Consider the following 13,824-nt stretch of genomic DNA (forward strand, 5'->3'; position numbering starts at 1 on the left):
CTGCTGGAGGACATTTTATTTTTTTGCCAACAATCTCAAGATTCTGGATTTCCGACCTTTTGGATGAATTTATTCGTTAGGCTATTAAGATCAGATGGATTTTCTGAACTCAAAATTAGAAGTTGAATACCATCTGGAGTTACAGAACCAAGTGATTCTTATTGACAATAGTGAATGTAGTATGAACTGTGATTCTGTGAAGGAAGTTTTTATTCTAGAAACTGTGTTAGTGTAAACACCAAAGAATATAGAATGCTCTCCTCTCAAATCCCAGTGGGAAAAGCCTCAACCCTAACAACTCTGTTCCTTTCTTTTACAGAAAGAATGAATGAATGAAAAAAGAATAAATCCTAAACAAAATGAACGAAAATGAAGCAGTCTCGATTACGCTTCAACTTGTTCCTCTACTAAGCATGTCGTGGTATTGGAGATATGAAATCTGGCGCTGCAACTTCATTTGATCGTAGAACTTGGCAATGAACTCCTCTGCTTTAAGATCAATCTCTCCTGCGTCGTTTTCTTGTGGTTTTTCCCGGGATGAGACCATTGCAGAGCTCCTCCGAGCATCGTCTTCAGATTCGCAATCGTCCAAATCATCTCCTTCTTCTCTTTCGTTGCCACTCGTCAAGATACTCTTTCTATCATAACCGTTAGCATCTGGGTGGTGGTTGTTGTAACAGAGGGCATCGTCTTCGAAGTCGTAGTCGAAATCGACAGAAGGGGTATTAAGACAGGGAATGCGGAATCTCATGGAGCTTGGATGGCGCATCCTGAAGTGGAAGATCGGGGTTTCGTCGAAGGAGAACTCGTGCTCCCTGTAATGGATGGATTCAAGTCTATGTGATGGGTTGTAGCAGAGGCTCTTGATGTAGCTTAGGAAGAGGCGGATGTCCATCATCAACCTACGTTTGAAAACGCCACGTTTACGTGACCACAAGGCTAACCGTAGTAGTTTCCATGCTCTACGGCTTAATGGCATGTTCTTCTCACCCATCCTTCTCACTTTCAGACACCCAGAACTGTTACTACTAGTTGCAGTGCCAAGAACAGGATCTACTACTACTAGTTGTTATTGCTGTTAATGTAGTGGAAGTGGAGGAATGGAAGAGCACGAAGAAAATAATGATTGGTTATGGAAGATTTGTTGCAGAGGAAATTGGAATTTGGAGTTTCTCAAATTTGGTGTTTGATGTTTGATGTTTGATGTTTGATGTTTGATGTTGCTGTTGATGATGGGGAATAGTTGAGGCTGCTGTCATTATATGGTAAACACGAGACAGACACATACAGCCATAAAGGTAACAGGTGGAGGAGTGTGCAGTTGGATACGCGGTGCAAGAGAGACACGCTGGAAGGAGAAGGACGCGGTTTTACGCTCTGAATCAAGCTGCGCCGTTTTATATTCTTCTGGGTCAAATAATTTAAAATCTTATTTTTTAGGTCATTTAATTACCCATCCCAAGTTCATAGAAAAGTTCATAGAAAGAGTAAGGAACCTGCAATCATTACAGTGTAATAGTGTAATGTATCAAGAATGGTGTCAATTTGGGATTGGAATCCTTCTAGAAGGAACCATCCAGCTAAAACAAGAAACCAACGGTTTCAAAACCAGAAGATCAATAAATTGTAATTATTATGTTGTAATTTTTCATCTGTGGATCTATGATTTAAATGAAAACTACGGTAGTGTATTATTGTGCTAGTCTCTTTGAGAATTAGTTGAGGTGCGCTTAAATTGACCTGAACATCTTGGTTAACAAAAAAAAAAAAATGTATATATAGGAGAAAAAATGCTATCAGATTGTGTAGCATATGCTAACATTTTTTTGTGTTCATCTATATCCTTCCATTGAATGGTATCGTATGCTTTGGAACCAATTAATAAACCAAAAACCCCTTTGGATCAGAACCTATTAGAAGCCATCATGTAGACTGAAAGTTTGGCCCGATGCGCTCAAAACCCACCTTGAACCTGATAAGGCTTGGGTTGGGCTAGGATTGAGAATTGTAAGATCGAAAATTGGACCAACATTGAGGCCTTAAGTAGAGCCAAACCTTGTTTCAAAAAACAAGGCTTAGTAACATGTTGAAATGACAAAAATTGAGTCTACGAGGGTCAATCAGGATCAATCATGGTCGGGCATAAGATTGGGCTTGGAATGTTGTATCTCATCCCAACTCAGTTTGGGCTGGGATCTTAAGAAATCACAACCTAACCCGTTCTAGTTTCTCACCCAAAACCATCCCGATTGACACCCTGAGAATGAAAACATGGTTCCCAATCGGAGAGAATCCAATTCTAGAGGACCTTCCTCCCTCTCTATGCCTGTATGGATGTACCATGTTCATCAATTCATGTATGGTGAGCAGCTGAGGTCGTTCATTGTTAGTAGGTAGGCCACTAGGGCTAAGGGTGGAAGAAACGAAGACCATCCATTCCTATACCTGTTTTCCGGGAACTCAAGTTTTGCGCGACTTCCGCGTCAGGAGCTGTCGACAGCGACAACTTCTCTCCTCCAACTCACTCCCCGCCACCGATTCCTTTGCCTAACAAACCGTTCCCACTTTTTGTTCCCTCCAAAGTCCAGCTAATTTAACTTCCTCCTTCCTTCCCACTCTTTATTACCATTTATGCCATTATCCAACATACACACTCCCACATCTCCCCCTACCTTTCCCATTACACCCCTCTTCCCTTCCCATTCTGGAATTTCTCTCCAGGTTTCCAAGGAGGATAGTAAAGTCATTTTCACATACCAAAACTCCAAATGCGAATATTCTGAAAGACGTTTGAGCTATGCAGGAACTGGATGGCATTTTTCGTAATTTCCTTCCACTACTCAATAAAATTATACCTATATTTAATCATGGCATCTATTCTCTCTCTCTCTCTCTAAAAAGACCTTTTATGCTCTATGCTCTCCCTGCGTTAATCGCAGGGTGAAAGCCTTTGAGAGACCTTAGAGAAAGGGAGGGGTAGAGGGAGAGAGTAATGAAAGGAAAGGACACCTCCAAAAGCAAAGAAACAAATGGAGAGGTCCTTCTTGCAAAGGAAGAAGCGGCTCAGGCCATATCTGAGAAAAGTGAAGAACAAAACCCACCAAATGGAGGGGTCCTTCTTGTAAAGGAAGAAGAAGCTCAGGCTCAGAGCAACAATACGAATGGAGGGATCCTTCTAGTAAAGGTTGACGAAGCTCAGGCAATCTCTAAAAGTACAAAGAAAAATCCACCAATACAGAGCAATGTAGCAACCAAGAAGCGCGGCGCACTTCACCTGCTCAGGGTTGCTCTGTTTATGCTGCGGGGCCGGAAAGGTAAAACCTCAAAATCTGTTCAGGTAGAGGTTGCTTCAAAGGGCCTATGGAGGAAGGTTGTGGGTTCAATGCGCTCTTTACACCTTCACGACCACCAGCCCGAAGCGGCACCGGAAAAGGCACTGGAACCAAAACCGAAACCGGCACCGACACCGGCATTGGCTGGGCTCCCTTCTTCCCTATCTGTAGAGAATTTCCAGGAAATGATGTATTCGCCGCAAAGGCCTAACTTATCGCCCTCCGCCTCTCCTTCCTCTTCTTCGGGGGGCACGAGCCGTTACGCTTCGGCCCAGAACCTCCAAGAACTTGGTAGAAGAGCAGGGTTGAACTGCGATGACGAGATTGACGAGATCGAAGAGATCGACGAGGAGGAGATTCTTAACGATGAGGATGAGGATGAGATGATCGATGTCAAGGCAGAAGAGTTTATCGCCAATTTTTATGAGCAGATGAGGCTTCAACGCATGGATTCGATGAAATGCTACAAAGAGATGACTCAGAGGGGTCTACATTAAAATCTGTGGTTTAGGCTCTGTGTTCTGTGTTTCTGATCCTTCTCATTAGTTTCATTCTTTTCTCGTCTTGAATAAATGGGTGTACGTAGAATGGGTGGCTAAGATTAAGATATGGAAAATAAAGAAAAAAGGGGTTCTTGGGAGTTTGGTGGGGTTGGTGTGACTTGGGAAATAAATCTATTTGTATTATTTGTTGTACTTTTTGTCTAGGTGTCATCCGAGGAAAAATGTGGTTGAGGTGTTAGGGTTGGGTTTCATGTAAATCAATTATCCCACATCAGATGTGAATAACGCTGAATCTTGACAAGGATGAAGAGGTGAATTTCTGGACAAAAAGAAAAATGATTTCTACTGCGGTTTGAGGAAGCTCTTCGATTCTTGTTTACCTCTTCATACTGTTGTTGAGAAATAGGAGGAAAAGTTTTCATTTTTTGCCGTTAGGTCTTTTCTTTCTTTTATCCATTCTATTCTTTCTACCTTTGTATCACATTTTTAAGTTTTTTTTTTTCCTACCAAAAAATATTGAGAAATGAAGGTGATCCTAACCTTATCTGTTGAGTCAACCTCATAGATGATTGAAGTTATATTGATGTATCAAGCTTTAGTATATAATTTCAATATTTGTTAGGATTTATTTATTTATTTATTTTATGAAACAAGAAAATGAATATTATTAGAGGCGTTTACTATGATTTATAACCTCTATTTCTCATTAAAATAAATCAATATGCCAATAAATTCATAAACAAATAGTGAGGTGTTTATGATTTATTGAGACAAAGAGATTATTGTTGTTTATGCTCTAGACCATAAATAAGCACATGTTTTAATGCCTCAAAACTAAAGGTAAAGGGGTCAATTTGCATATTTTTATAAAAATCCCTTCAAATAGAGTTTGATCCCTTAGTAATACCCCTTAAAAACATCCAACCTTTATTTAAAAAATAAAGAAGTTAAAAACATCCAATGAACTTCTCTCTCTCTCTCTCTCTCTCTCTCAAACCGTAGAAATCTTATGGATTGACCAATTGGATTCGTTGGAATTAGGTTGGCCTCTCCCTCCCTATCGCTAGAAATTCTATGGATTGACAATCTAGATTGGCTGGATTTGGGTTGGCTTTGGTCAATTCCAGGTTTTAACTAAGCATTATTACATAATGTATTCTATATTAGGCATACCAAACTATTTTTTATTATATAATCTATTATATCTAATAGTAATCATACCATTATTGTTTATAATGCATAATCTTTTATTTTAATTGATTATTAATAAACAAAAACATAAATTATGCCAAAGAGAGCCTAAGAATATTCAAGAAAATAAATTAAGTGGAGCTCCATCCTCAATGGGAGACTAACCTCGCCTGGGCTCCAAATACAATGGTGTTTCTAATGCCTATGACAATTGAAATATATTTTTCTGGACAAAAGAGTACAAGAACAGAATGTAATGACAAAGAATTCTTGTAACCCAAAGAAGCCTATTGTAGAAACACCCCAAGACTTTGTTAGGCCTATTTTAGATCCTATGGTTTAAAATTATATTTTGAAGCTATGACCAATTTTCTGATAGAGTGTGAAACTGTGACAAAATTAAATTATTTTAGAAAGTATAAATAGATTTTTATGATGAATAATAAGTGAATATCCATTAGCATGCAAACTTCATCCTTCTACTGTGAAAGTATCCTTTATGCTTGTCTATTATTGCTCCAATAGTTTTCAATTATGGAAATTATCAAATATTATTAAGAGAGAAAACTCCATCCATGGCCATTTGTCAATGTTCACATTTGAAAGCAAAAAGAGAACCGATTAGTCACCTTTTTTTTTTCGTAAAAAGATTACTGACATTGCCTGACCAAGAACAATGCAAGAAGCAATTTAGAATAAGTGTTTTTAAATAAGATGGGGGTTGAGGTTTCGGAAAGCTAGGATTTAGAAATGAGAGATATGAAATGTTACTGGAGATAGGGGAAGGCTTGGCATATACCTCAGCCGTTAGATCCTCATTGACCCTCATTACCTCATCGCAGAAGATTTTTATACATATATTTGATAAAAGCTAAAATAATAATAATAAATAAATAAAATCTAGACTATAGGAGCTTAATATCCTTATTAACTATAGAAATCTCCACTAGCAGCACAAGGGCCGGTGGCTGTAACAAATGAATCAAAAAGAGGCAATCAGAATGGAAAACAATATGAAGGAAGACAACTTATATGGTATTTCTCATTGCTAACTAAACGGCCAACGCTTCCCCCACATAATAGAAGAAAAGAAGACCATATGACCAATAGCAATTGAACATAACTTCCGTGAGCCAGACAAGACAATTCATCCTATATTCCAGTGCTTTAGACTTGGTAGATGTAAAAACATCAAAGAACAGCAGGATGGCTTCCAAGGGTGCCTCCAAAGTGGGAGGAGACACCCACAGAGCTATGAAGAGTTGAAGATGCTAGGATAAGAGAAAATTTCTTCCACATTTTGACATTAGAAATCCAAGACCCTAAAAGGGAGAAATGAATGCTTTGAAGCATCTAAGTTTCTCATCTTCCAAATCTCCCAAGCCTTCAAAAAACCTCTACTACTCCTTATTCATGCCAAGAGCGTTTCCCCATTTAATGATCCATTCAATGAATTGCACTACAGGCCTACCTTATAGATGAACAGAAAGCAAACCAGGCTTGTTGAGCCAAGTGGCCATAAAAAAAGTACATGCTTAACCATCTCAATCACATCCTCACGCTGAAAACACAACTCTAAAACAAAAATACTCCTCTTGGGGTTCAGCAAAACACCTAAAGCATTTAAACAAGCTTTCCATAAGGAAAAACAGAAAAAAAAAAAAAAAAAAAAAAGACTCTAAGGAGTGGATGGACTTAAAATTCCAAATAATAATCTATGGTTCTCCCAATTGAATGCAGTCCTGCCCTCCTTCAGAGATAAGAATAATCTTAAGATTAACCTGATAACCTCAACCTCAATAGGCTCAAAAAGCCTCCTTGAAGTATCCACCCTCCATTGAACAAAAGGGAAATTAAGATCTATGACCCACCAAACATAATTGTTTTTGTATATTTTTAATGGAAAAAATAACTTTCTTAACAATGAGAATGAGAATGAAAATTGTAAAAAAAAAAAAAAAAAAAAAAAAAAAAAAAAAAAAAAAAAAAGGGGTGATTATAAATGAAAATGAGAATGAGCACTGTAGCACATATTTGCCATTTATCTCAGACACGAGGGTAATACCGTCATTCAAATTCAAATTAGGAGAAGAATAAAAAAATATATTTTATAATAATCACAAATCAGGTTCCGCCCTTGGCATCGACGTCGTCGTCTTCTTCAAATTACAAGTGGTTTCTCCCTCTTCTAAGTGCTACCTCCTGCTGTTTCTCTCTCTCTCTCTCTCTCTCTCTCTAGTAACCGTGAACGATCTGGGAGCACTTGTTCTTGAACCAACGAATGCCTCTTCTGAAGGACTCTTTAACCTTCCCTTCGACGGCATAAACTTTGTATTTAGCCACTCGTTTCCTCCTCTTCATCTCTGGATCGTTAAGGCTCCACGACTTGATTGACGACGATGACGATGACGATGACGATGAGCTCTTCTTTGTTTTGCTGACGCGAGAAGGATAAGGTGGCGGATCCGGAGAGCGCGACCGAGGCACGTAGATCTGGTTGGCGCTGAACACCTTTCCGTTCACGATCTCCAGCTTCCGGTCGCCACCGTAAGTTCGGTAAGACGGCCGGAAGTGGGCCATCACCACCCAATGTCGATTCTACACAAGCACTGGCAATGAAAGCCCCAAAAGAGAAAGAGAAAGAGAAAAAGGGGAGGGCTTAGCCGCTTAGCTTAGCTTTGCCTTTTTAAGGTTACGGAGAGAAAGGAAGGAGGGAGAGGTTTTTAACGTCTTCTTATTATTAGAAGAGGGAGAGGGAAGATTGGAACGTGGACCTCTTCTTTCAATCTTCTTGTCGTTGTTGACTTGTTGGGGAGGACCCAAGAGGATCCACCGGAAAGATGACAAGAGGGAGATGGAATTTTAGCTGTATTGTTTTTTTTTTTTTTTTTTTAAAACAATTTTGATTTAGCTGCATTACTTCGTGTGGGTGGTTGGCATGGTTTTGAGAATCATAGATATTAATACCTAACCGACATAGATTTGCGATACAATATGAATATAATTTTTTGTTAAAGAAAATATAAGGAAAAGAAGCCTAACGGCAACATGCCCTTATGCCAACATAGTTAGGTGATATTATTGTCTCACACATCATGAAAAGTGGAAATTCTGTTTCTGATGATCAGGGGTGTCATTCTCAAGCCCACACTGATTCGATCAACTGGATCCAATTGTTTAAAGATTGGTTCGGTTTTTGCTATTTATAAATTGGTAGTACATGGTGCAAGAGGTGAGACCGATGAGCGCTCGGATCGGCCTAACCCATTTACAAACCTGACTCAGCTTGACACGTTTAGCCCAACAATTTTTATGTATATTTTGATTTTGATTTTGATTATTTTTTTTTTATAGAATAGGATATATAATGATCAATTATTGAATGTAATTAAGTGTAATATATTTTCTACATTGTTGATGATTGAATAAAATATATTAAAGTATCTTAACTAAATAACGTTTAAAGTCTGTTTAAAAATATATCAGTACATTATGCCATTTAAGAGCCAATTAGGAGAAGTCAAGAACCCGATCAAGCACGACACTAGACCTACTCATTTCTTAAATAAATAGGTCACGATCCAAGTGTATAGGTCCGCCAAGCCCAACTAAGTCTGATCGAGATCGGCCCAATTTGACCGATTGATACCCCTACTGGTGATGCTCCCATTGGCTCCGTGCTAATGCAGGACCACGTGCCTTTAAGGGAACCCTCTCCCAAAAATATATATTGCTTTGATCTAGAATCAGGCCATTTTTATTTTTTGTTGAGAATCAGGCGATGGTGGAGATAAGCTCATTGATCCAAGTTTGGTTGGCTAAGAATCTTTTTGCATGAATTCTTGTATTTGTCCCTACTTAAAATCTCCATATAACCGACCTCATTAAGCTGAGATAAAGTTTTAAATATTATTATTATTATTATAGACTGAGCAAAAAGCACGACAAAGATTCCTCTAAATCATGTAAAACACCAAATAGTTCCTAGGCCCAAATGTAGTGCATCCAGTATTCCATTCCTTTTAGGCCCAAATATAGTGCATTTTCAATTCCTTGTTGAATGTCTGGCACACTGGCTTCTTGGGCTGAACTTGTGAATCATGTCAAGTGGAAGCTATTATTGAAGGCACTTACTGAGGCCCATCCGGCCTTCATGCATGGATACTGAATCGAAGCTGCCATCTGGGATTAATAAGGGCCGTTCGTATTTGTGAGGAGGCAAGTTAGTCAACGACCACCCTCTTCATCCATTGATGATAAGTGAGACAATAACCAAATTCAAATCATATCATCGTTCTTTTGTTACTAAAGTAGGGGATCTTTGCCTTGTAGTTTGGTTTCCACCATTGTAGGAGCCAACGAGAGCGTGCATAAGGGTATTAACAATCATGAAATTTTTTATTTTATAACAAATAAAGTGGTAATTTTACATGTTCTTATGTCTAGGGCCTCTAGGCACAAGAACCAAACGATGAGGCAACGGATGTGATAATATAAGAGCATACACCTCCTGTTGGACTTCCCAATGTTCACACCTTTGTTCATTACCATGACCAATTTGCAACTCACGCAACACAAGCAACATCCATCCTTAATTCTCTGGCATTCCTTAAGTCTGTGTATGGACATATTTCTATTTGATCAATTAGTAATTTATCCATAGTTGGATTTTAAGGCTCTCTTTGGTTTGATTTTTATTTGTATTTATTTAACTTATTTCTATTTTTACAATTGTTTGGTATAATTTATATCACTGATTTTTATTTATAATAAATTAGAAAAAATCACAAATCACAAATTACTCTCAAGCTATTTGTGATTTGTGGCAACAAATCATTTATGTGATTTTGCACTACCTTAAATGAGCATGTGCACTAAACTACTCAAAATCAAAGATAAATAAGTAACTTCAATATGTTTTATACTTTTCCAATAAAAAAACCCCAGATTTATCATCTCTCTCACTCGAAGCTCAATGCCAAAGGTTAGGGGTGTCAACGGTCCGGGTTGGTGCGGTTTCGGTCCAGTTCCACCGGTTTCGGTGTGAGTTTGGAAGTGACCGAAACCGACCCATTAAGGATTTATCGGTTTCGGTCCGGTGTCGGCTTCGGTGCGGTTTGGGTTCGGGTTGGTACCGGTTTGGATTTATTAGGTTCATTTCGGTTTGGATCGGTTTTTTAAACCTTATGGAGCCATTAGGAAACAACCAAATGATGAATTATTGAACTTCGGTTTCTTAAATCGATTTGTAACCGGGTTGGTTTTGGTTTTTGGTCTAGTTTGGATTTGATTTTCCATACAAATGTATACAAAACTATTCAAATTTTGATTTTTTTAATGAATTTTGGAGTGTTTCGGTTTCTTACCGGTTTGGTTTCAGTTTCGGTCCGGGTTTTGAGTCGGTTTTGGTTTGGTTTCGGGTTCATCTGGTTTTCGGTGCGGTTCGGTTTGGTTTTGGGGTTACAATACTCAAAACCGAACCGAACCAATAAGGCTTCGGTTCGGTTCGGTCTGGCCGGTTTTACCGGTTCGGTTTAGGAATTGACACCCCTACCGAAGGTGAAATCTGAAACCTATTTTTTCATTATATAATTTAATTTATCAAAAGTAACCAAACGAATACTATTTGTGATCCATAATTTATTGTCGCAAATAATTTCTAAAAAATAATTAATAAATACAAATAAAAATCATACCAAAAGAACCTAAAGGGACTAATTGTCTAATTGGGTCATAAAAGAGCCTTAAACAGGTTATAATCAGGTTGAATAAACTTAAACAAGTTAATCAGGTTTGCCCATTGGACTACAACCAAACACCATATCAATCGGTTAATAATTGGGCTTGGTCCGACACTGTACTATTTACCAACCGGTCAGTCTAGCATCGAGCTTTAACAAACCAGGCCTACCAGCGTGGCCAGCATTTGAGAGCCCTTTCTTAGCATGTAGTTCTAGCTATTTACCGCTGTAATTCTCAAAGCTTGGTATGTAACTTTAATGATTCGATCACTCAAAACTAGGTTCTCACTCTCAGCAGGTGTTGTGGGAAAACTCATCATGAAGCTCTCCTCGCTTGCTTTCCAATTTATACGGCCATCAGCACATGTAAATTATTCAGACACCAGCAGAGAGGCATGTCCAAAAAGTACAGGACTAGGGATATCATCAACACAGGAAAGAGTACAGCAGGAAACTTATGGGACAAGAAGTTACCCCCTAGAGGCTCCTGGAATTTTTAATGTCTCTCTCTTCCAATTCTAGGGCATCTAAATTTTTGGAAGTATTTAGAGTAGTCTCACATAGGTGTTTATATATTTCAAGGGCTCTCTCCCCATAATGTCTTACATTTTTAGATTCCCCAAAATTTCTTGGCTTTTTTCCACATTTTAACTTTTCATGTATATACCAATATCTCATTCTGCCATATGTGATGTGTTTTGAAAGTTACAAAGTCATAGGGCCCGTTTGATAACGTTTCTACTGTTTCTGTTTCAAGAAACGGCAAAAATATAAATTTCCGTTTCTAGAAATAGAAAAGGAATCGAAGGTATTTGATAAGTCATGTTTTTAGAAGTCGATAGTAACCAATGAAAGAATGGCCACAAGTCGTTTCTAGAAACGGCGAAACAAGTTCCTGGGTCGTTTCTTGAACCATAAATAAGTAAAAATTTATATTTCTATTTCTGAAAATAAGTGAAACGGAACAGTTTTATCAAACGCTTTTTACTTCGTTTCTGCTGTTTCTGGAAACAGAAATGGCAGAAACGCATTTCTTGAAACGTTATCAAACGGGCCCATAGTTTCACATTGGTTAGTTCATGTCCTTATGATATCGTGTATTACACATGGATTCCGATTCACGAAGCTTCAAAAAGCCATGGAATGGAAAGAGGACCAACAGTTCTACTGTCCAATTCTTCACGACAAATGAGTAAGCCAATTTGTTTTCCTCCCTTGAAGAAAAAAAAAAAACATAGTTCTAAAAAAGATGCAAATGCGATATGCATAATATCTTGAACAATAAGGATCAAGAAGGGTGCTCACCTTAATGCCTTCATACACTTGATGACCCATCTCTACTTAATGCCTTGAGGTTTTAAATTGGACCTTTCAACATGATTCACAGTTTCAAGACATCTAAATTTACATTGCAATAGCTCTAACTACAACCACAATTATAAGTATCAGTACATGTGGATGTATTATCACCATCATCGACACCAATATCATCAATATGATATGAAAGGGCTGTATGAATTTCCAATCCATATCGGGCATGAAATCAAACCAAAATTTTTAATCCATATTAGTATCAATTGATACATAGATATGATACCGATACATAGAACCATAACGTTTCAATAGCTTACAGTCTTATACGTACGCTTGGTGAGTAACTCATGACCCATGACTCCAGAGAAAATAACTTTAGGCTCCACCCACGAGACAAGCCTGAGATTTCAAAACAGTCATGGCCTGAAGAAGAGTGGAGCAGAGTGGGGTGGGGGTAGAACATAAAACATAATTACGGGGACGTTCCTGTAGATTTAAGTAATAATGGGGGCTCACAAAGAAAAGAAAACCTTATAATCTTGTCGTTTAGTGAGTTGTAAGCACTAATAATTTCCCTTTCTAAGTTATGAGATAAAAGCTTGACTTTATAGTCTTTTGTCTCAGTCTTCCCGTCAACCTTTCTTGTCGTCCAACCAAGGGCATTAAACTCATTAAGCAAGGCAATGCACCGTTGGGAGAATAGTATTATTCATAGATTTAAGCATTAACAATCAAATAATTCAATTTAACCTTAAATATCCATTGATACCACAACAAGAACAAGATGGGCCATGGCCGTTTGATCTTTCAAGTGGCAGCCTCTCTCTCTCTCTCTCTCTCTCTCTTAGATAGAACATCTTGGACTGTAAATTCTTTTAATTTGGAAAGAAATAAATAAGATATACTGTGAAGCACATATTTATAAGTGACATTTAATATCTAGAAAATTGAAATTTTGGAAAAAAGAAGTTTTAATTACCATTTTTAGAGAAGATGTGATGATCTCCATGAAGAAAGTAACAGCTATCATCAGATCATGAATTCCAAGAGGGTGCAAGGCTTAGGTGCAGATCAACTCCAGCGTCCACTGCTTCTGATACTACTCTCCCAGAAAACTGAGTTAACGATGGAGTAGTACTGGTAGCCCCAGAGGGACCCACTTCTCCAGAGACGGCAAACGATGCTGGTCGTGCGACGTAAAACCAAGAAGGAAATCGTGGAGGTGGTGAAGACAACATTACCTGAGGCTGTGGCGGTGGTGGTGGTGGTGGTGGTGGTGGCAGCGACTGTGGATAGTACTCAACGGGGGAGTGGAAACGAGCAGCTATATTACTACTAATGCCAGTATGTCCTCCACCGGAATATATGAAGGGACTTGGTCGGACCGCGTGTTGGCTCAGAATCGGTGGGTTCCCTGTGAACCGCCGGCTACTATGGAACTGGGCTCGTTTTGCTCTTTGTCTTTCTTTCTTATGTGCGTTCTGATGACCCCCTAGTGCTTGAGAATTAGCGAACTCGCGACGACAATATTGACACTCAAATTTCCTGTTCTCTGTTGGCACCGGAATTTCACCACTCTCCGTCACCGGATAACCAAAAAGCTTCAGTACTGATCCTCCGTTTCTATGGTCTGATAGTTCTTCCGATGATGCATCGTCGGAGGAAGACTTGACCGGGGTTGAGCCTTCCGCCATAGAGAGAGAGAGAGAGAGAGAGTGTAAATTCCTTTTTTTTTTTTTTTTT

General features: G+C 38.6%; 3 protein-coding genes across 4 annotated transcripts; all 3 read right to left on the minus strand.

The window, feature by feature from the left end:
* Nucleotides 1-272: 272 nt before the first annotated feature.
* LOC122091752 lies at nt 273-1,330 on the minus strand. The gene has a single exon (XM_042661875.1). The coding sequence runs from the start codon at nt 992-994 to the stop codon at nt 392-394; it is 603 nt and encodes a 200-aa protein (XP_042517809.1). The 5' UTR covers nt 995-1,330; the 3' UTR covers nt 273-391.
* Nucleotides 1,331-7,261: 5,931 nt separating this feature from the next.
* LOC122092284 lies at nt 7,262-7,606 on the minus strand. The gene has a single exon (XM_042662609.1). The coding sequence runs from the start codon at nt 7,604-7,606 to the stop codon at nt 7,262-7,264; it is 345 nt and encodes a 114-aa protein (XP_042518543.1).
* A 4,657-nt stretch (nt 7,607-12,263) lies between these two features.
* LOC122091292 (zinc finger protein 6-like) lies at nt 12,264-13,818 on the minus strand. Of its 2 annotated transcripts, none has more exons than XM_042661155.1 (2): nt 13,061-13,818; nt 12,264-12,480 (listed from the first exon to the last, which is right to left on the minus strand). In XM_042661155.1, the coding sequence occupies exon 1, from the start codon at nt 13,773-13,775 to the stop codon at nt 13,116-13,118; it is 660 nt and encodes a 219-aa protein (XP_042517089.1). In that variant the 5' UTR covers nt 13,776-13,818; the 3' UTR covers nt 12,264-12,480; nt 13,061-13,115. The 2 variants fall into 2 exon arrangements, with proteins under 2 accessions (XP_042517089.1, XP_042517088.1); XM_042661154.1 differs by having other exon boundaries at nt 12,264-12,504.
* Between the last annotated feature and the right edge of the window lie 6 nt (nt 13,819-13,824).

Source organism: Macadamia integrifolia, chromosome 10, assembly GCF_013358625.1.
Source record: "Macadamia integrifolia cultivar HAES 741 chromosome 10, SCU_Mint_v3, whole genome shotgun sequence".
Classification (NCBI taxonomy): domain Eukaryota; kingdom Viridiplantae; phylum Streptophyta; class Magnoliopsida; order Proteales; family Proteaceae; genus Macadamia; species Macadamia integrifolia.

Bases quoted from the DNA above. Each gene is read 5' to 3' on its own strand.
- LOC122091752 (XM_042661875.1), bottom strand. From the start codon at position 994: ATGGGTGAGAAGAACATGCCATTAAGCCGTAGAGCATGGAAACTACTA.
- LOC122092284 (XM_042662609.1), bottom strand. From the start codon at position 7,606: ATGGCCCACTTCCGGCCGTCTTACCGAACTTACGGTGGCGACCGGAAG.
- LOC122091292 (XM_042661155.1), bottom strand. From the start codon at position 13,775: ATGGCGGAAGGCTCAACCCCGGTCAAGTCTTCCTCCGACGATGCATCA.